This window comes from Dasypus novemcinctus, chromosome 5 (assembly GCF_030445035.2).
Source record: "Dasypus novemcinctus isolate mDasNov1 chromosome 5, mDasNov1.1.hap2, whole genome shotgun sequence".
Classification (NCBI taxonomy): domain Eukaryota; kingdom Metazoa; phylum Chordata; class Mammalia; order Cingulata; family Dasypodidae; genus Dasypus; species Dasypus novemcinctus.
The window spans coordinates 138695339-138717687 of record NC_080677.1 but is presented as its reverse complement, the minus strand read 5'-3'; the positions used below and the strand labels follow the sequence as shown (position 1 = coordinate 138717687).

Sequence of the window (22349 nt, the reverse complement as noted above, 5' to 3'; positions counted from 1 at the left end):
ATGCCTCATGCGCAGGGAGTGTGCCCTGCAAGAAGAGCCACCCCACACAAAGAAAGTGCAGCCCGCCTAGGAGTGGTGCTGCACACACAGAGAGCTGACGCAGCAAGATGACGCAACAAAATAAAGACACAGATTCCTGGTGCTGCTGACAAGAATACAAGCAGACACAGAAGAACACACAGCGAGTGGACACAGAGAGCAGACAATGGGGGGGGGCGAGGAAGGGAGAGAAATAAATTTTTTTAAAAAAAGGTCATAATGGTTGCACTTTTGAAGGAATTTTAAGATTTTTCTTTCTGTCTTTGGTTAACAGGTTTTCTCTGATGTACTTAGGTTTGGGTTTCTTTGTATTCAGCTTTCTTGAGAACTGTGGCATGTCTTGAGTCTGGCTTGATATCTTTCATCTATTGGTGAAAATTCTTAGCAAATTCTTATTAGGTATTGTTTCTCATTCTCTCTCTCTTTTTTTAAAGATTTATTCTTTATTTCTCTCCCCTTCCCTGCCCACCCCCCCTCCCCCGGTTGTCTGCTCTCTGTGTCCATTTACTGTGTGTTCTTCTGTGTCCACTTGTATTCTTGTCAGCAGCACTGGGAATCTTTGTCTCTTTTTGTTGTGTTATTTTGCTGCATCAGTGCCACTCCTGGGCAAGCTGCACTTATTTCGTGCCGGGTGGCTCTCCTTATGGGGCGCACTCCTTGCGCGTGGGGCTCTCCTACACGGGGGACACCCCTGCATGGCACGGCACTCCTTACGCGCATCACCACTGCTCATGGGCCAGCTCACCACATGGGTCTGGAGGCCCTGGGTTTGAATCCTGGACCTCCCATATAGTAGGTGGATGTTCTATCCATTGAGCCAAATCCACTTACCTCTCATTCTCTTTTGTTACCTCATATTCAGTTACATGTATCTTAGACCTTTTAATCAGATTATTTCCTGTATTCTTTCTACTTTTTATATCCGTGCTTCAGTCTGCAATATTTTCTATTGATCTATCTTCCATTTCACTGTCTTTTCACCTGTCATAACTATTGTCAAAATTATCTATTGAATTCTTAATTTTAGTTACTGTATTTTTCAGTTCTGAATTTCCATTTATTTTTTATAGATGTAAATTCCCTAGTGGAATTTTCCATCTTGTCACTTATTTTACTGAGTATATTGATCAGTTTTTTTAAGGTGTCTTTCTGACAAGTCCAGTATTTGAATTACTATCTGTGTCTATTGTCTCTTTTTTCTCTTGATCCTATAGCTGGGCATTTTTATTGAATGCCAGACATTTTTAATATTAAAATTGTAGAAACTCTATGTGATATTTTCTTCTTTTAGAAAGGATTTACCTTTGCTTCTCGTAGGCAGTTAGAATAGGGACAGATAGATTATTTCATCTGGACATGAGATCACTTGAAGCTGGGTTTTGGTCTTCATGAAGGTTGGTCTATCTGATTTGGCATTACCGCTAGGGTATAGCTTTTTGTTGGTCCCAACTGAACGCTTGTTTTTTTGTTCTTGTTGTGGTGGTTTATTACACTAATTGATTTTCTGTGTTAAACCACGTTTTATACCTGGGGTAAAACCCACTTGATCATGGTATATAATTCTTTTAATATGCTTTTTGATTCAATTCACAAATTTTTTTTGAAGATTTTTGCATCTATATTCGTTAGAGAAATTGGTCTGTAATTTTCTTTCTTTGTAGTATTTTAGCTGGCTTTGGTATTAGGGTGATGGTGACTTCATAGCATGAGTTTGGTAACATTCCTTCCTGTTTGGTTTTTTCAGGAGAGCTTCGGCAAGATTGGTATTAGGTCATCTGTGAATGATTGGTAAGATTCTCTTGTGAAGCCATGTGGTCCTGGGCTTTTCATTTTGGGGAGGTTTTTGATGGCAGTTTCAATCTCTTTACTTGTAATTGTTTTGTTAAGGTCTTTTGTATCTTCTAGGCTCAGTTTAGTTTGTATGTTTCTAGGAATTTGTCCATTTTGTTTGCATTGTCTAGTTTGTTGGTGTACAGTTGTTCATATTATCCTCTTAAGATATCCCTTCTCATTTCTGATTTTATTTATTTGCATCTTTTCACTTTTTTATCAGTCTAGCTAAGGGTTTGCCAATTTTGTTGATCTCGAAGAACCAACTTTTGGTTTTATTGATTTTCTCTATTGTGTTTTTTGGTTGTTCTCAGTTTCATTTATTTCTGCTCGATCTTTATTATTTCTTTCCTTCAGCTTGGTTTGGAATTAGTTTGTTGTTTTCTTTTTCTAGTGCTAGTGTACAGTTAGGTCTTTGATTTTGGCTCTTCCTTCATTTTTAAAATAAGCATTAAGGACTATAAATTTGCCTCTCAGCACTGCCTTTACTGTACACCATAGGTTTTCATATGTTATATTCTTGTTTTCATTTGTCTCGAGATATTTACTGATTTCTCTTGCAATTTCTTCTTTGACCCACTGATTATTTAAGAGTATGTAGTTTAATCTCCATATGTTTGTGAATTTTCCCTTTTTCTGTCTGTTATTGATTTCCAGCTTCATTCCATTGTGATCAGAGAAAGTGCTTTATAATTTCAGTCTTTTTAAATATTTTGAGACCTGTTTTGTGATTCAGCATATGGTCTGTCCTGGAGAAGGATCCATGAGTACTTGAAAAGAATGTATATCCTGCTGTTTTGGGGTTTAATGCTTTATAAATTTCTGTTAAGTCTAGTGCATGTATCATATTATTCAGGCTCTCTGATTCTTAATTTATCTTCTATCTATATATTCTATCCAATGCTAAGAGTGATATAATGAAGTCTCCAACTATTATTGTAGAGATGTCTGTTTCTCCCTTCAGTTTTCCCAGTGTGTACCTCATGTATCTTAGGGCATCAAGGTTATTATAGTTATTTATTCTTGGTGAATTGCCCTTTTTATTAATATATAATGACTTTCTTCATCTTTTACAACAGTTTTGCATTTAAAATCTTAATATCACTACTCCAGGTCTTTCTTGGTTACCATCTGTGTGAAATATCTTTTACCAGCATTTCACTTTCAACCTGATTGTGTCCTTACATCTGAGGTGAGTCTCTTGTAGGCAGCATATTGGCTTGTATCTTTTTAATCTACTCTGTCACTCCATGTCTTTTGATTGGGGAGTTCAATCCATTAATGTTGACTGTTATTACTGTAAAGGCATTACTTACTTTGTCCATTTTTTCCTTTGACTTTCTGTTGTCATATCTTACTATTGTCTGTCTTTTTACCCTTTAAGTTACTCTTACTAATAATCTTCATTTCTTTGCTCTTATCCAAGTCTTTTGCCCCTGTATTTCCCTTTCAAGCTGCGGCACTCCCTTTAGTATTTCTTGTATATCTGGTCTTTTGGTAACATTCTCTCCCAGTTTTTATTTGTCTGTGAAGACTTTAAACTCACTCTCAGTTCTGAAGAACAGTGCCAGATAAAGAATTCATGACTGGCAGTTTTTCTCTTTCAGTACCTTATATACATCATACCACTGCCTTCTCTCCTCCATAGTTTCTGATGAGAGATCAGCACTTAGTCTTATTGAGGTTCCCTTGTATGTGGTGTATTGCCTTTCTCCTGCTGCTTTCAGTATCCTCTCTTTATCTCTGGTATTTGTCATTCTGAATAGTAGGTGCCTTAGTGTAGGTCTGCTTGGATTTATTCTGTTTAGGATATGTTGTCCTTCTTGGATATTGATATTTTTGTCCTTCATAAGGGTTGGAAAGTTTTTAGTCATTATTTCTTCAAATATTCTTTCTGCCCCTTTTCTTTTCCTCTTCTTTTTCTGGGACACCTATAATGTGTGTGTTTGTTTCATGTTGTCATTCAGTTCCCTAAGGCCCTATTCAATTGTTTTCATTCTTTTTTCTTTCTGCTCTCATGTATTCTTTAAAATTAACTTTGATCCACCTTTTCCACTTATGGTTGGCATGCGGATTGGTGTGATATAAGGTAGTCCATCATAGCCAGAAGTGGATGTTTAACTCCAGCTGTTAAAATTTGGAAGTGTTTCTCTTTAGGAAATGTAGATAGAGGAATTTTTATTCATTACTTAACTCATTCAAAATATATATCTATATCAACATGCATATCCAGATTAAACACAAATATTTATATTTTCAAAGTAAGGTGTGTATTTATAAAGCATGCTTTCTTAAAATTAAAATGTCTTTACAGAGCTGAAATTCAAATATCACAGCATTGTGCTTGTTTAATAGAGCTAAATGATTTTAAAACTCTGATTTTTATATTTTGTGTAGGAAAATTTTAAATTTATATGTACACATTATAGCAGTAAGGATAAATATGCAACTCTAGAGTGAATTTTTGGAAATTACTGAAATCTTTTTGTTTTATTTTGTTTTTTCTTTTAATAGAGAGACGCAAAAAGGCTTCAGCATGGGAAAGAAATTTGGTGTATCCTGCTGTTATGGTTCTCCTTCTTATTGAGACCGTAAGTCTTTATTTACCTAGTTGAAAAAAAAGCAAATTATATTTTATTTACTTGGCATTTGAGTATGGTAACCCCTTTAGCTAAAAGGTTTCTATGTAACCTTTTATTTTCTGTTAACAGCATTAAAATCCATTTATGCTTTTATTTGTAAAAACTCAATAAAGCAAAAAATAGAAATTAATGGCAATTTACCAAAAAAGTCCACAAGATAATCTGTTTCCTCCTGAAAGCAGGAAATTCAGTTTCCTCTTTCATTACAAAATTAAGAATGACACGATATTTCAGATGCCCTGTTTAGAATTCCATGAAAACTACATTATGAAATTAGTTCTGATATTATTTTACCACTCTTTAAGCACCCAGAGTTGTGGGTTTTTTCCTCCCCAATCTGTAAGATCATTTAGCATATATTACCTAGCTTTTGTCACAAGCTTTGAAATTTTAATAATTTGCAGAATCATTTAACATTTATTCTGGAGTTTTTATAGATAGTCTAAATAGTTTTATATATAGAATTTAGGTCTTGACTGCTTTTGCTCTATTTTGAAAGATGTATTTGGTTACTTAGATTCTAATGTTATGTGTGTTGACAAAAAAAATCTTTGAAATCAAGAGCTGACAACCTACTTTTTGTGTTATAGTCCATCTCGGTCCTCTTGGTGGCTTGTAATATTCTTTGCCTGTTGGTTGATGAAACAGCAATGCCAAAGGGAACAAGGGTAAAGTAAAATGCTTTAAAATGACTTTCTTTTACAAAGTTAATCTCAATATATAATGAGTGTTTCAAATAATTAAATGAAAATATTTTTATGTATGTATGTTTCACATTGTATGGATTTCTTTATGCAATGAGCCTTCATAAGCAATTTTTATGAACTATGATTTTTATGTCTAATTTTTTACTTTGGATTGGTAGTGATTTTTTTTCAAGTGTTGGTGTTTCCTTTTAGACTTCATGTCAGAGTTTATCTTAGTTTTGTAGAAATTCATGTTTGTGATTCTTTAAGAAAATATATACTCTGAAAAACAGTGACATGTAGAGAATTTATAAGATGAATTCATTGGGTTTGCAGAAGAACAAAATATAGAAATAGCAACTCATGCTTTAAAAGTTATACATTTTATGAAAATGAATCAGAATGTACATTTATTGGGAGTCAAATGTACACCTTTTCATGAATTAACTTTTTTCTCTCTTGCTTAAAAATTGATGGTTTTATTGAATTGTATCAGTTAACCAATCTGTGTATATTCTCCAAGTATAGTGTATTTCCACTAAATATTCATATTTGGCATACTTTTTCTAAGAATCTTGATTAGGTTTTAGATACTTAAGAAATATTTATATTTTGACATTATATATTTTTCCTAGTCAGCAGCCTTTCCAGAAATAACTTCAAACTCTTTCAGACTTTTTATGCCACTTCTCTAAGTCTGAATCAGATCATATATCTTTTTCTCGCATATAAAAAAACAACATCTATAATAATTTCTTCCCTGCTGTCCGGGAAAAAGATACTTCATGCTTTCCTAAGCTAAGTCCTTTTGATATTTTTAATTCAGATCCCCCACCCAACAATCTCCAGGACCTTGTGCTATGGTATTACCATTTTCTCATTTTACTACAGCATCTTCTCCACTACCATTTTGCTCAAATTGCCTTACTCCCATAACAAACTGCGACAACAAAGGCACTCCTCCTCGATTTGCATCCAGCATCCATGTGGAATCTAAGCTCCCTCTTGATATAGATGTGGAGTGGACACAACCATTCCAAGGTCCATAGGCTAGAAGAGTAGAGTATGGATTAGAGTGGACTTACTGATATTCTATTCATGAACTATTGTGATTAGTAATCGAAGAACATGTGGCATTGGTGTGGAGAAAGTGGCCATGGTGGCTGCTGGGGGTAGAGAGTGGGAGGAAGAGATGAGATGTGAGGGCGTTTTTGGGACTTGGAGTTGTCCTGGGTGGTGCTGCAGGGACAGTTATCGGACATTGTATGTCCTCCCATGGCCCACTGGGTAGAATGTGGGAGAGTGTGGGCTATGATGTGGACCACTGACCATGAGGCGCAGCGGTGCTCAGAGATGTATTCACCAAATGCAATGAATGTCTCATGATGATGGAGGAGATTGTTGTTATGGGGGGAGGAGAGACGTGAGGGGGTGAGGGGTATATGGGGACCTCATGTTTTTTGAATGTAATATTAAAAAAATAAAGACAAAAAAAAAAAAAAAACACACCATTCCTCCTCAATCTACAATCTTGCCATTTCTTTTTGAAAATTTTTGTGTCCAAACCCGATAGAGCAGAAGTCATGTAATATATTGACTTCCTATTCACTTTTTAACCCACTTTAATATACCAAGTTAAGTCCCATTCCTGTAGTATATTTTTGCTCCATCCTTCTTAGTATATAGTAAAGAGTGACTTGTACCTATAAGAGCTAATTGAATGATTGTGTAAATAAACTAGATGATCTTAATCCTGCCTGTAGGCCTTTTTTTTTTGAGATAGGGAATATTTCCAGAATGTATTCCATCTCAGTTAATAAGCTTTCTATTACCATTATTCATTTCTTCTTCAAAAGATTGACATAAGGTTGATAAATTCCTTGTCCTAACCTTATTTATATGTGAAATTTCCATGTTTTTTATATTTCTTTATGGAAAAATTAGAATGTGCTCATTTTATATGTGGTATTATTGGTTTATTTTTATTAGATTGACTGTACATTCTTAATTATCTCTGTTGTTTCTGTCAGATGTAATTTTAGCTGACTAGTAAAGCCTGTAGTTCATATACATATAGATTCTGAAATTAGTAAGCTTTGAAACTGTTGTTCCTGCTTCAGCAGGAAATTATTTTTTGCTTGGCTGGTCTAATTATATAAACATTAATTTTTTTCTTTCTGTTTTCTTTTAAAGTTCTAGGTAAAGTCAGATTTTAAGGTAGTTGTAGGAAAATCTTATAGCATTTATTTTTAAAGATCTGTGTTCACATTTATGTCATTTAAAAAGGAAGATATGGGGAAAGGAAAATTTCAAGTGTAGAACTAAGATATGTACATTTACTTTCTATATTTAGCTTATGTTTAGCATACTTCCATTGTATAATTTTTGTGTGTTGCCTCAGGGTTCAGATGTTATATATTCTATTCCTTTTGTACTATTCTCTTTTTTAAAATTTCCCCAAGAATAGTAAGGATTTTTCTCAAGTAGCACCTTGCCCCACTTCATAATAGTAGTAGTTATCATAATCACATCATTTTGGTAAGTAACTTAATTTTGAGAAATTCAGAAATTTTTTGAGGTTGTTATTAGCATGATGTTTGAATTAGTTGATTAACTCAGTCTAATGTACAGTGTTATTGGCCTTTGTAAATTTAGATATTATTCCAGAGTATTAGCATGCCAAATTTCAACTGTCTTATATTTATGAAACAACAATTTTAGGGAAACCACATGTAATGGTGTCACTGAACTCTGAAAAAGTGGTTGTTGTTTTTTTGTTTTTTTTTCCCCAGGGACCTGGAATAGGAAATGCCTCTCTTTCTACATTTGGTTTTGTGGGAGCTGCTCTTGAAATCATTTTGATTTTGTATCCTTTCTTTAACTGAATATTCTGTCTGTTAACAAGTATTCTGTCTAGTTTCTAGGACAATGGTAATTTACTAAGACACTTACCTAGAAGAAAAAGGCGAAAAAAGAACGGGTCAATCTTTCTCAAGCACTCTAAGTGGCTTTTTGTTTTGTTTTTTCCTTTGGGCCTTAAGACTTTTTGGAGACTGCTGAGAACTTAAGGGAAACTTGCATTCTTTTGGAGAGTTTTTTTCCTTGATTCTCACAGTTATCTTATGGTGTCCTCTGTTGTTGGTTTCTATAGTCTCCGATTTTTTGGAAACTTTACCCCCAAGAAGGATGATACAACTATGACAAAGGTAAGGTAAAGTCATAGGAGACTATGGCCTCCCTTTTGCCTTCCAAGATAAATGGACTATTTATTTATTAATTGCCCTGAATTGTTCATTTGCAGTGATAGGTATTTGTTTGTCAGGTGCGTAAACACGAACTGGAAGATTTTCAAACTGCTGAATAAGTGGGAAAAAGGATGTGTTCTGTTTAATTTGGATGACATCCATTCACTTGTAAAATGCATGGAACTGCAGAGCTTGTTAACTAGCTATAGAAACCTTATGAAAGGACTTTTTTCCTCTAAAGAAAACGTATTGCTAATGAGTAATTTTGATTGTGCTAACTACTTCAGGGAGCTTGTTTGAAATCTGAAGAACTTAGTTGTTACAAGTAGTACAGACAAAGTATTTCAAATTTGAATAATTAAAGTAAGACTGAAGAGTTCTATTCAGAAACATTTTGTAGTCTGAGGGTAATTTGACTTTTTACAAGATGTCATTGGCTTCAGAATAACAAAGACTGTTATCTTATATAGTGGCTGAATATTTTAAAAATATTCCCACAGGCTGACAATGAAGGATAACTTATAAGAGCTGCTGGCTTGTTTTTCTTCTTAGTATGTATACCTGTAGTTTTAGCCTATTTTAAAGGGGAGAAGTTACTATATATATATATATATATTTAATTGTTACGATCTCTTTAAAGTCAGTAAGTAGAGATACTTAAGCTTCTAGTTTAAATGATCCTAAGTATTAATCAGTATTTTCAGCTTCTGTTATTTAATATGAAAGAATAAGCATAGAGTACATTAAAAGTGAATTACTAGCATTTAGATTTTTTGGATTTTTGGTATTAAATCTTATAATAGTGTAACAGATCTAGGAAGTAAGAAATTATAAAGTACAAAGTAAATCTTGAACAGTCTAACTTAAAAAATACAGTAAAAAATAGTAAATAAATGAGTTCTTTTTAAATTGACAGGCAATGTTCTTTGAAATTGACAATCACAATCTATAATGTAAAAAGGCAATGTCTCAAATGTAAAGCATTTAAGTGTTTGATAGCTTTATATTGGTGCCAAGTATTGTAAATATTTTTTAGAACTTACAGATAAAATTTTTGTTTGTAGAAAAAACTTATTATAGTTTTCAAATTCTATATTGATAATATCATTAAGAAATTGTCAAAGAGCAATAGGTTACTTGAATTACAATAATTCCCCAGAATATTAATGTATTTTATTCATCATTCTGCTGTTTATCTGCCAAATATTCTTTCTGATTTCTCAAAACAGATCATTGGGAATTGTGTGTCAATCTTGGTCTTGAGCTCTGCACTGCCTGTAATGTCAAGAACACTGGGTAAGATTAAATGAGAAATTTTTTGTTTAAAATTCAAACCATTTATAGATATCTTTACTAAATTTCTTCCATAACCTTTAGTAAACTTTTTTGAAAAGTACACCTTTTGAAATATAATATTTTCTCCCAGATTATTTTATATGTATATGTCTATACTTTATTTCACTATGAAATGTATAGGTCCATACCTGCACAAGTATTGGAATGTTTTTCTTTTTTTCACTGGTTAAACATTTTATCCTCTAGTGAGGAAACTGATTTTAAAAAATCTTTTATGTCTAGAATATGTTAAATAAAGACTTTCATATGAAATGCTAAAAAAGTAATAATTTAGTATGTGGTTTAAAAAATCGAACATTTTTTGTATTGTATTTAAGCTGATTTATATACATGAAATAAATCTGAAGATCTAGGAAAGCTACATTGATTTAAAGTATATACTTATTCCTTTATTTTTTCACTTCCTGTCAATATATTTTTCTTAATTTACAGAGAATCTTTGTGATCTTTTAAAAATAAAGCAGATTTCTACTTTACCATTAAAATAGTTGAATAAATCTTCATTTGGCCTTTTTATATTTTATAAAGCAGTATTTCAGACTATATTCTCAGTTCTTGGGTAAATATTATTTCAGATAAAAATTTCCATTAGGCAGTTATCTTAGATTCTCTAGACTTAGGGTTTTTACTTAGGAGTGTTTTAAATAATTAGAAAAATACAATCATTAAACTTCAGCAACTTGCTCATAACAAAAATTACTGGTAACTTTGAGTTGCTTTTGTTTTAGCTCTTAAATTGTTTGCATTATTTATTCAAGATCCATCACCATCAAGGATGTAGTCTGTGCCAAGAAAGTAACGCTTTGTAGTTACCTTCATAATTCTTACAAAGAATTTCATGTTTCAATAAAAAGTGAAATCTAAATATAAATATAAAAAAGACTACTGTTTCACAGGCTTGTATGAAACTCATATATTTAACATTCTTATTTTTGAGTTGTTTTATAGGGCTTATTATTGTTCTGACATCTGCTTATGGCATGCTAATCTTGTAAATACCAAAAATATGCACTTTAGTAGCCTGATTTAAAGTAAATGTTATCATTTGTATTATGAGAGTCCAAGAGATAATTTTTTATGATATTACAGGCACCCTACCTACCATTTTGACATTTATGAAATTCACTTACTCTGCTGTGTTATTTAAGATTAATTGTTGATAGTAATATATACTGATTTTATGGAAGAAATTTACATGCTGAGTACAGATTCAATACAAAGAAAACAAATTAATGGTAAAATTTACTTTTTGAAGACCAACAAGTTAAATTCCTGAGTAGTTTGCCATAGAGATATATAAAAGAAAAAAAAGAAAGATGGAACAATTAAAATGCAGCTAACAAATGCCTGGACACAGCTGTCCAAACAGGATTAATAGAGTGCATTAAAGTACAGTGAGTCATGTGGTGCTTTGCAAAATATCAACATGCCCTGCATTACATGTTATGCCCAATGGCAGTGAATAGATGAAAAGAAATAAATACGTTAAACGGATTCATAGAGGTCTTTCACAGTATTAAAAAAGCAAATTTCTAGACTGAAAAAAGCTTTATTTTAGTATTATGGGAAATGCAAACTAGAGAGTTACTTTGTAATTCCTCTATTAACCCTTTAGAATTAAGTCTTTGATTTTAAGAAGAGAAAATATAGAGAATTGTCATGAATATTTTCCTAGTGTATAATGGGATTCTGATTTACTAGCTGAAAAGCTTATAAGACTAGGGTAGAGAATATATTTAACAATCAAATTCCAAGCTGTGGAATTTTTTTACTCTTTATCATTGCTTCTCACAAGTAAATCCTGAGTGTGGTCTCATTTAGTCCTATGAAATCAACTAGCAGCATCCTATCACTTAAATGAAAACAAAATAAAAGAAAAACCATAATCTACCTGTTTATGTACAGTTTTTCTTATTCTAATATTTTTCTAGCGAAGGCTATAACTTAAGTGTAAATTGCAAATATGTTGAATCCCCCATGAAATACTTAAGTTTTTTTGCTTAAAAAATGAAAATGTCCTATAATTTTTTTTTTTTGTTTTCTTTTAAAATTTACTCTTATTGATGTACTGCAGGCATTCTAAACTAGAGCTTTAGACTTAGAGCTCTTGAGGTGCATAGTGTGATATGGCACATTTATTAACAAATTCATTTTAAATAGCTTATTATATTTGAAAATGGAAATTTTTATATTAATTGAAAAATCACTAAGTAAATTTTTAAGTATGTAACTTGCTACAAAGACTTAAATTATGAAGAAAATTTTGATCAAATATAGTTGTTGTAGATCAGGGGTTCTTAACCAGGGGTCCATTAGTTTAAATTGAAAAAAATCAACTTATTATCTTTATTTTCTCTGACCTCTAACGGAAATCTAGCGTTTCCTTCACTTATGAATGTATGCAATAAATAAATTACAGTAGTATTCATTTCAGGTGACTGGCAAAGGGGTCCATGGAAGAAAAATGGTTAAGAACCCCCCTGTTGTAGATAATAGTTTTATTGTCTATAATAAACACAAAAAATCTGTGCTTAAAATAGTCTATCAGAAGTTTTAAAAGACTTCAAAGTTAATGCATTGCCACTTGATAATGATTTCCGAAGTATTGTTTTGCTGCCTGCTTAAACTTCAGTTTTAAAGATTCCAAATTTTTTTTGGAATTTAATGTCTATAGTTTTAGTAAACAATTTACTATTTGGTTTAATAGGCTCTCAAGGTGATTAGAGGAGATAGTTGGCAAATAAGGTGAAAATAAAACAGATCAAACCTAATAACTTTTCTGTAGATGGCTGGACTTTTCTATAAAAACTGTTTTAAATATTTCTGCTACCCTTATCATAGTACAATGAATTTTGTAAGAATAAACCCTGTATAATTGTTGACATGTCTTTGTTAGGCTTAATCAAGGAATAACTGAGAAATTGACATTTTTTATATTGCCCTTTATTGAAATATCCTTTAACCAAAGGGCAAGTTTTCTTAATGTAAACAACAGACTTTGCAATACTTTTACTAGTTTCTATTAAATTTTTTTCTTGAAACTTTTTCTATAACTTATAAGTTATGCAAGGCCCAAATGCAGACTTTAAAAATATTGTATTTATGGTATTATAACAAATACACTTAAACTTTCAAGTGTAGCTTGGATTTATTCTAAGTTTTTCTTTGTAGTTCTCATTTGGTATCCATAGATTCCACAAAAGAAATATGCCCATTATCTTGTAGGAGATAAAGTGGATTATTCTCTTTTATTTCCTTGATGAAGGGACTCTGTTGAAAAACTAGTCTCTTCTGTAATAGTCACTATTTGGGGTTTCATAAACATACTACTAGTATTTAGCCTGTGCTTTCCCTCCCCATTTCTTTGTGTGAAACTGAAATAAATGATTTTTTCACAGATGCTTAAAAATAACAAATATGGAAAAAGGTATAAGTCATAATATATATTCCTAATTAAGACTTTGATGTAAAAATAATTCCAAACTCTGTATTGAAAAATTTTCAGTGGTTAGTAGTAATATTGTAATATTTTTGTAGCAAAGGCAAAGAGGTTACTATGTCAATGCTAAGGGTCAAAAAAAAAAAGAATGTGGGATTTAGTTTAATGAGATGTGAATATGAGCAAACCTTTTTTTTTTTTCATTTTTTTTTTAACAAGGAGACCTTGGTCATGTCATTTAACCAATCTATACTCATTTATTCATCTTTTGGAATACTGGAGAAACAATTGAGTTTGCTTTTAGGATTAAATAAGATAAATATGCCTGGACAAGATCTTTTAAAGTAATGCTTCCATAATTTGTTAATATACCTTTTGTCCTTATTTTTTTATATTGCAATGAAGTTATAATTTTTTTTTCTTAAAAATGTGTATATAACTTATATTGTTCTATTTAGGAATATTAATAAAGGAGTAATAATTAAGTTTTGGTTCATTATTAATGCTCTTATATCTGAACAATACATTTGTGTATCTGGTTAGGATTTTTGAGAATAAGGAATTCTTTATTATCAAGTATCTAAAAGAGTTAAGAGAATAACTAATGATAATTCTAAAAACACATGCTCCCAGTATCTACTTGTCATATTTTTACATTGCTACATTAGTTTCAGGGCACATAAGAAAATGTAAAAATATCACATTACTCATGCCATTATCTAAATAATTTAGTATTTTAAAAGTAGTCAAAATACTTTGAATATCTGAGCAAAAAGGAACTAGCACTGGATATCTTAGAAAATACTCGACCTATACATATAACTCCGTGCAGACCAGCACTCTGCGTGGGCCAGCTTGCCACACAGGCCAGCTTGCCTTTGCCAGGATGCCCTGGGCATCGAACCCTGGACCTCCTATATGGTAGATGGGAGCCTAATTGCTTGAGCCACATCCGCTTCTCTCATGATTTCTAAATGAAATTATACAGTATGTACTATTTTTGTCTATTTTTTATTCACTCAGCATATTTATTTTGAGATTCATCCATGTTGTTGAGAGTATCAAGTTCATCCTTTTTTGTTGTTGAGTAGCATTCCATCACATGGATATATCGTATTTTGTTATTCATTCACCCATTAAAGGACACTTGACTTGTTTGCAACTTTTGGCTATTATAAATAAAGATGTTATGAACTTTCATGTCCAAATTTTTTTATGGACATATACTTTTATTTCTCTTGGATAAATTCCTAGTAGAATGCCTGGGTATATGTGTCTCTATTTAAGAACCTGCCAAACTGTTCTCAAAAGTGCTTGTACAACATTTTACTTTCCCACAAGAAATGTGTGATAGTTCCAGGTGCGCCACATCTTCACCAATACTTAGCATGGTCAGTCAGTTTAATATTGGCCATTCTGATAGGGGTGTGGTATAATCTTTATTGTGGATTTACCTTGCATTTCACTGATGACAGATGTGCTTATTTGTACATTTGTTGAAGTGTCTAGTCAAACCTATTGCTCATTAAAAAATGGGTTTTTGTTTTCTTATTCTTGAGTTTGGAGAATTGTTGACCTATTCTGGATATAATTCTTTTATTAAGATAAGTGATTTGTAAATAATTTCCCCCATTTGGTGATTCTATTTTTATTCTTTTAATAATGTTTTTCAAAGAGCAAACATTCTTAATTTTGATAAAGCAAAATGTTATCAAAATTTTTTATAGATCCCATTTTGTGTGTCATATCTACCAAATTTTTCTCTAATCCAGATCACAAAGATTTTCTCCCATTTTTCCTTCTAGAAGTTTATACTTTAGGTTTTAAACTTAGGCCCATGATCCTTTTTTTTTTAAATTTATTGAAATATATCACTCATACATAAACATACATAAACAATAAGTGTAAAATACTTGTGAACTTACAAAACAAACATATATAGCATCTCACCCTGCCACCAATAACTTGCATTGTTTTCAAACCTTTTTAACTAATGATTAAAAGCATTGTCAAAATACTACTACTAAACGAAGTATTTTCCCCCTCACTAGTCCGATTGTTATTATCTTCATATCATTTATATATTTTGAGTTAGTTTTTCTATGTAGTACAAAATACTACAGCACCATTGCTTGAAAAGATTATTTTCTACTGAATTGCCTTTGATCCTTCATTGAAAATCAGTTGCCATGTATGTGGGGTCTATATATGGATGCTTTTTTTTCCTTTTGAGGTACCGGGCGCCAGGGACTGAACCTGGGACCTCCCATGTGGAAAGCAGGCACTCAACTGCTTGAGCCACATCCGCTCCCCTATGGGTCTTTTTTTGTTCACTTGATGTGTTTGTCTTTGCATCAATATTATATTGTCTTAATTACTATAGCTTGATAATAAGACTTGAGGTTAAGCAGTGTAAGTACTTCAACTTTGTTCTTTTTCAGAGTTGTTTTAGTTGTTCTAAATGCTTTGGATTTCCACAGGAATTTTAAAAATAGCTTGTCATTTTCTACAAAAATGTCTGCTAGGATTTTGGTTTCGATTGCTTTGAATTTTGGAGAGGATTAACATCTTGACCCTATAGACTCTTTTTATTCCTAAACACATTACATCTCTCCCTGTATTTAGTTCTTCTTTAGTGTGTCTCAGCAGTGTTCAGGACTTGGACAATTTTTTGCCAGGTTTATCTTGAAGTAGTTAATATTTTTTATGTTATTAAAAATGGTATTTAAAATTTTTTTTTATTTTGGTAGTTTTTATTAATACATGGGATACCTTTGATTTTTGTATATTGATCATGTATCCTGCAGCCTTGTTAAACTCAATTAATAGTTCTATCTAGTAGATTTTTGTAAATTTCATTGAATTGTCTACTTAGATGGTTAAGACACCTACAAATAAAGATAATTTTACTTCTTCCTTTCCAATCCAAACTGAATGCTTTATATTTATTCTTTCTGACCTTATTACATTGTCTATAACTTCCACTACATTGTTGAATAGAAGTGGTGAGAGTAGCCGTTCTTTTTTTTTTTAAAGATTTATTTATTTTTATTTATCTCTCCCTTTATACCCCCCTTCCCCCCCTCCCCCCACTGTTGTCTGCTTTCTGTGTCCCTTCACTATTTGTTCTTCTGTGTTTACCTGCATTCTTGTCAGTGGCACCAGGAATCTGTGTCTCTTTTTGTTGTGTCATCTTTTTTTTTTTTTTAAGATTTATTTATTTATTTAATTCCCCCCCCTCCCCTAGTTGTCTGTTCTCTGTGTCTATTTGCTGCGTCTTGTTTCTTTGTCCGCTTCTGTTGTCGTCAGCTGCACGGGAAGTGTGGGAGGCGCCATTCCTGGGCAGGCTGCACTTTCTTTCGTGCTGGGCGGCTCTCCTTACGGGCGCACTCCTTGCGCGTGGGGCTCCCCTACTTGGGGGACACCCCTGCGTGGCGCGGCACTCCTTGTGCACATCAGCACTGCACATGGACCAGCTCCACACGGGTCAAGGAGGCCCGGGGTTTGAACCGCGGACCTCCCATGTGATAGACGGACGCCCTAACCACTGGGTCAAGTCTGTTTCCCTGTTGTGTCATCTTGCTGCATCAGCTCTCTCTGTGTGCGGTGCCACTCTTTGGGCAGACTGCGCTTTTTTTTTTCACGCGGGGTGGCTTTCCTTGCAGGGTGCACTCCTTGTGCGTGGGGCTCCCCTATGTGGGGGACAACCCTGTGTGGCACAGCACTCCTTGCACGCATCAGCACTGAGCACGGGCCAGCTCACCATATGGGTCAGGAGGCCCTGGGTTTGAACCCTGAACCTCTACCAGTTGAGCCAAATCCACTTCCCGAGAGTAGTCATTCTTGACTTGTTCCTCATCATAGTGGGGAAAGCATTTCATCTTTTACTGAAAAGAATGATGTTAAATGCAGGTGGTTTTTTTTGTTTGCTGTCCTTGATAGCTTTTACCAGAATGAGGAAGTTCCCTTCTTTTCCTACCCTGCTGAGAGTTTTTATCAGGGATGGATTTGGATTATTTATTCATTTACTTATTATTTTTTATTAGAGAAGTTGTAGGTTTATGGAAAATTTGGTGGCATTAATTACTCCTACAACACCTACTCTCCAGTTTGTTGGACCTACCCGGGGCAGCTAACAGGGAGGTGAGAATGGTCAACCATCACACCAGGGAACCGAGAGAGTCTACAACTGCAAGCAGGAGAATCCCATCCATCAGCCATGTGGGATCTAAGCCCCCTCTCGATTTAGAGGTGGAATGGACATGGCCATCCCTGCGCCCTCAGTATGGAGGAATAAAATATGGATTAGAGTGGATTTATTGGTATTCTACTATAGAATTATTGTGACTTTAGCAGTGGAAGAAACTGTATCATTGAAGTGGAGACAGTGGCCACGGGAGTTGCTGAGGGCAGGAAGAGGGAAAACGAGATGCGATATGGGGGCATTTTGGGGACTTGGAGTTGTCCTGAATGATATTGCAGGGACAGATGCAGGATGTTATTTATCTTGCCATAACCCACTGATTTGGACTGGGAGAGAGTATAAACTACAGTGTAAATTATAATCCATGCTGGGTAGCAGTGCTCCAAAATGTACTCATCAAATGCAATGAATGTGCCACACTGATGAAAGATGTGGGAGGAATGGGGGTATATGGGAACTTCTTATATTTTTTTAGTGTAACATTTTTTGCGATCTATATATCTTTTTAAAAAAAGATAATAACAAAGGGGGGAAAAGGTCATATTCATATTGGGTAAGAGTAGAATCATAGGGAAATGTAATTTTTTAAAGTTCCAGTTGAGGAGGTTCCTTAATAAAGCCCTGAGGTATAACAGTATAGATTTTGTTGATTTTTTTTTTTTTTAGTTTCATTTTATTTTATTTTTTTTTAAATATTTATTTATTATTATTATTATTTAATTACATTAAAAAAAATATATGAGGTCCCATTCAACCCCACCGCCCCCGCCCCCCACTCCCCCCACAGCAACACTCTCTCCCATCATCGTGATACATCCATTGCACCTGTTAAGTTCATCTCTGAGCATCACTGCACCCCATAGTCAATGGTCCACATCATAGCCCAGACTCTCTCACGTTCCATCCAGTGGGCCCTGGGGGGATCTACAGTGTCCCGTAATTGTCCGTGAAGCACTATCCAGGACAACTCCACGTCCCGAAAACGCCTCCACATCTCATCTCTTCCTCCCGTTCCCCACACCCAGCAGCCCCCATGGCTACCGTTCCCACACCCATTTCACATTTCCTCTGTGGACATTGGATTGGTTGTGTCCATTGCACACCTATGTCAAGTGAGGGCTTAGATTCCACATGGGTACTGGATGCACTCTTCCCGCTTCTAGTTGTAGACACTCTAGGCTCCATGTTGTGGTGGTTGACCTTCTTCAACTCCATGTTAGCTGAGTGGAGTAAGTCCAATAAGTCAAAGTGTAGGAGCTGAAGTCTGTTGAGGCTCTGGGCCTGGGTGTCATATTATCAGTCCAGAGATTCAAATCCCCTACATATATCTTAAACTCAGCACCAACTACAATTCCAATAAAGTAGCATGCAAGTCTTGTGAAAAGAGATCCCCTCTGAGTCCATTTCCATCACGCAGAAACACCAGCTCCAAAGAAGGGCCATCTGTCATGGCAGTGAACCCCTTCTGCCATGACCATAGAACCCGTGGGTCTCTTTATCCCTCAAAAGAACCAATACCTGGGGTTGTATCTACCTTATCTGTCTCTTAGACTCTGTTCAGTTGTACATAGGGGTATTCCTTCTGACAACCTCCAGACTCTTTTTTAGAGACTCACAGCCTTATAATCTCATTTCTCCTTTCCATTTCCCCCTTACATTAGGTCAAACCGCTTCCCGAAGTCATGTTATTATATGTAGACAGGTATATTCTGCTGTTCCGCATTGAATCTTTAATTCAAGGTCATTTTCTAGTTGCTTCTTCAGCTGGTATGTGGTAGTGATCCCTCGGTGCCAGGGAGGCTCATCCCCGGGTGTCGTGTCCCACGCTGGGGGGAATGCATCACATCTACACGCTGAGTTTGGCTGTGAGAGTGGCCACATTTGAGTAACATGAAGGCTGTCAGGAGGAAACCCCCAGGCACAATGCTACTCTAGGCCTTGTTCTTATTGCAGGTGCATAGGCTCAAAAGTGTAGCCATTAGTATCAAGAGCCCACTGTTGGGCCCTCCTTCCTTCCTGGTTCTTGCCGTTGCACCTGGAGGATTGCCGCTGCTCTCCCAGGGCCCACGACAGTGACCCCCCGGCCAGGAGCCCAGTACCCCCCCAGCTGTTGTTTTTAATTGTTTCCACTATGAGTATATATAGACATTACCATATACCCTGGGCATATGCCCTGTATAACTCCCTGTCAACCATATATATCCTGTCAATAACATCCCATATCAGTATTCCTCCGCTGCCATTGTTGAACCACTCTGTGATCCAAAACTTCCCGTAATGTGAATCCCAACATAATGTCAGCTTCAGAAGAGTCTTAGATCACCAAAATTCATATATACAATATACAGTATTTCCCCAGATCCACCATAAAACCTTTTCCCTTCCACAGCAATAATCTTTTAACTTATTCATATCATATTTCCTGAAACTGATGTACAGATTCCGAAACTATAGTTTTCAAACAAGGTAACATTTGTGCTTACTATGTGGTCCATACTTTAGGTTGTACAGTTTTCTAAATTTTTTAGTTATCCTATGTTTTGTCTTATGGTTTTCATTATTAGTCTGTCGTCCCCTATATGTTTTTGGTGTAATATTGGCTGTTTTATATTCATCCTCGTGTACTCTCACATAACTCCTCTTTTGCCCCCTTATTTACCTTTGTTCTATCCATTGCACGTCCATTTTCCCCTCCCCTTAGGGCCCACAACGCCTGCCAATCTAATGCCCTGGGAGCCGTCCTTTCTCACGGGAGATACAGTTCTCTCTGTTCGACGGCATTAGTCTTCCCCAGGATATGGGTCCACCCCACCCAATGGTAGAACCCACCTTGCAAAATGAGCCTTCAGCTATTCCCTCCGGAGTCCGTCCCGCATCAGACCATACCCCCTGAGCGTCCTAACCAGGTGACCCTCCTATTTATACTTTGATACGTTTTACTCAACATTTAGTTCTCAACGAACTTCTGGCACTCTCCCATGTTTGTATATTGCCCCTCCCTCCCACCTATTTCTTGGACCATATTACCCCTCTTCCCATCCCCAGCCCCCCTCAAACCCAGAAAACCCCACCCGAAGGTAACCCCTTGCCCCCATTTTGTCCCTTCTTTGTGCTCATACTTACCCCCAGCTCATCACAGATTCCACCCCTACAGACATTAACTCACATCCTTCCTCCACCCCCCGATTTCCAGTAAGCCACTTTTCCAGACTCTAGCTCTCTGAGGCAGTTAGCTTATTTCATATCATTGAGGTCATATAGTATTTGTCCTTCAATGCCTGGGTTGCTTCACTTAACATAAGATTCTCAAGGTTCATCCATGTTATCACGTGCGATTGTAGTGTATTGGTTCTTACAGCTGAGTAGTATTCCATTGTGTGTATATACCACATTTTATTGATCCACTCATCTGCTGATGGACTTTTGGATTGATTCCAACTTTTGGCGATGGTGAACAATGCTGCTATGAACATTGGTGTACATATATCGGTTTGTGTCCTTGTTTTCAGATCTGATGGGTATATACCCAGCAGTGGTATTGCTGGGTCGTATGGCAAATCTATGGATAATTTTTTGAGAAACTGCCAAACTGTCCTCCAGAATGGTTGGATCCTTCTGCATTCCCACCAGCAATGGATGAGTGTTCCCCTTTCTTCACATCCTCTCCAGCATTTGTATTCTACTGTTTTTTTCATGGCTGCCAATCTTATGGGAGTAAGATGGTATCTCATTGTAGTTTTGATTTGCATTTCCCTGATAGCTAGGGATTTGGAGCATTTTTTCATGTGCTTTTTAGCCATTTGTATTTCTTCTTTGGAGAAGTGTCTGTTTAAATCTTTTTCCCATTTTTTAAATGGGTTGTTTATCTTTTTGTTTTCGAGATCTATGAGTTCTTTATATATGCAAGATATAAGTCTCTTATCAGATATATGGTTGCCAAATATTTTCTCCCATTGTGTGGGTTCCCTTTTTACTTTCTTGACAAACTCCTTTGAGGTGCAGAAGGCTTTAATTTTGAGGTAGTCCCATTTATCTATTTGTTCTTTTGCTGCTCGTGCTTTTGGTGTGATATTCATGAAGCCATTTCCTATTACAAGGTCCTGTAGATGTTTCCCTACACTGCTTTCTAAGGTCTTTATGGTCTTGGCTCTTATATTTAGGTCTTTGATCCATCTAGAGTTGATCTTTGTATAAGGTGTGAGATGGTAATCCTCTTTCATTCTTCTACATATGGCTATCCAGTTCTCCAGGCACCATTTGTTGAATAGGCCATTCTCTCCCAGTTGAGAGGGTTTGGTGGCTTTATCGAATATTATATGGCTATATACATGAGGTTCTATATCTGAACTTTCAATTCTATTCCATTGGTCTGTGTGTCTCTCCTTATGCCAGTACCATGCTGTTTTCACTACTGTAGCTTTGTAGTATGTTTTGAAGTCAGGAAGTGTGATTCCTCCTATTTCGTTTTTCTTTTTCAATATGTCTTTGGCTATTCGGGGCCTCTTTTTATTCCAAATAAATTTCATAGTTAGTTTTTCTAGTTCCTTAAAGAAGGCTGTGTTGATTTTTACTGGGATTGCATTGAATGTGTAAATCAGTTTTGGTAGGATAGACATCTTAATAATATTTAGTCTTCCTATCCATGAACAGGGAATATTCTTCCATTTATTTAGGTCTTCTTTGATTTCCTTGAACAATCTTGTATAGTTCTCGATGTATAAGTTTTTTACCTCTTTAGTTAAATTTATTCCTAAGTATTTGATTTTTTTATTTACTATTGTGAATGGTATTTGTTTCTTGATTTCCTCCTGATCTTGCTCATTATTGGTGTATAGAAATGCTACTGATTTTTGCACATTGATCTTATAACCTGCGACTTTGCTAAACTCATTTATGAGTTCTAGGAGC

At 35.0% G+C, this 22349-nt stretch overlaps 1 protein-coding gene across 1 annotated transcript in view; it reads left to right on the top strand.

Moving 5' to 3' along the window:
* The window catches only part of LMBR1 (limb development membrane protein 1), a 247807-nt gene that overhangs the window by 201493 nt on the left and 23965 nt on the right, over positions 1-22349 (top strand). The window contains exons 11-15 of the mRNA XM_004458598.3: positions 4384-4460; positions 5102-5179; positions 7990-8063; positions 8313-8403; positions 9672-9738. Coding sequence (XP_004458655.1) covers positions 4384-4460; positions 5102-5179; positions 7990-8063; positions 8313-8403; positions 9672-9738 — 387 coding nt within the window. The remainder of the gene's footprint in view (positions 1-4383; positions 4461-5101; positions 5180-7989; positions 8064-8312; positions 8404-9671; positions 9739-22349) is intronic.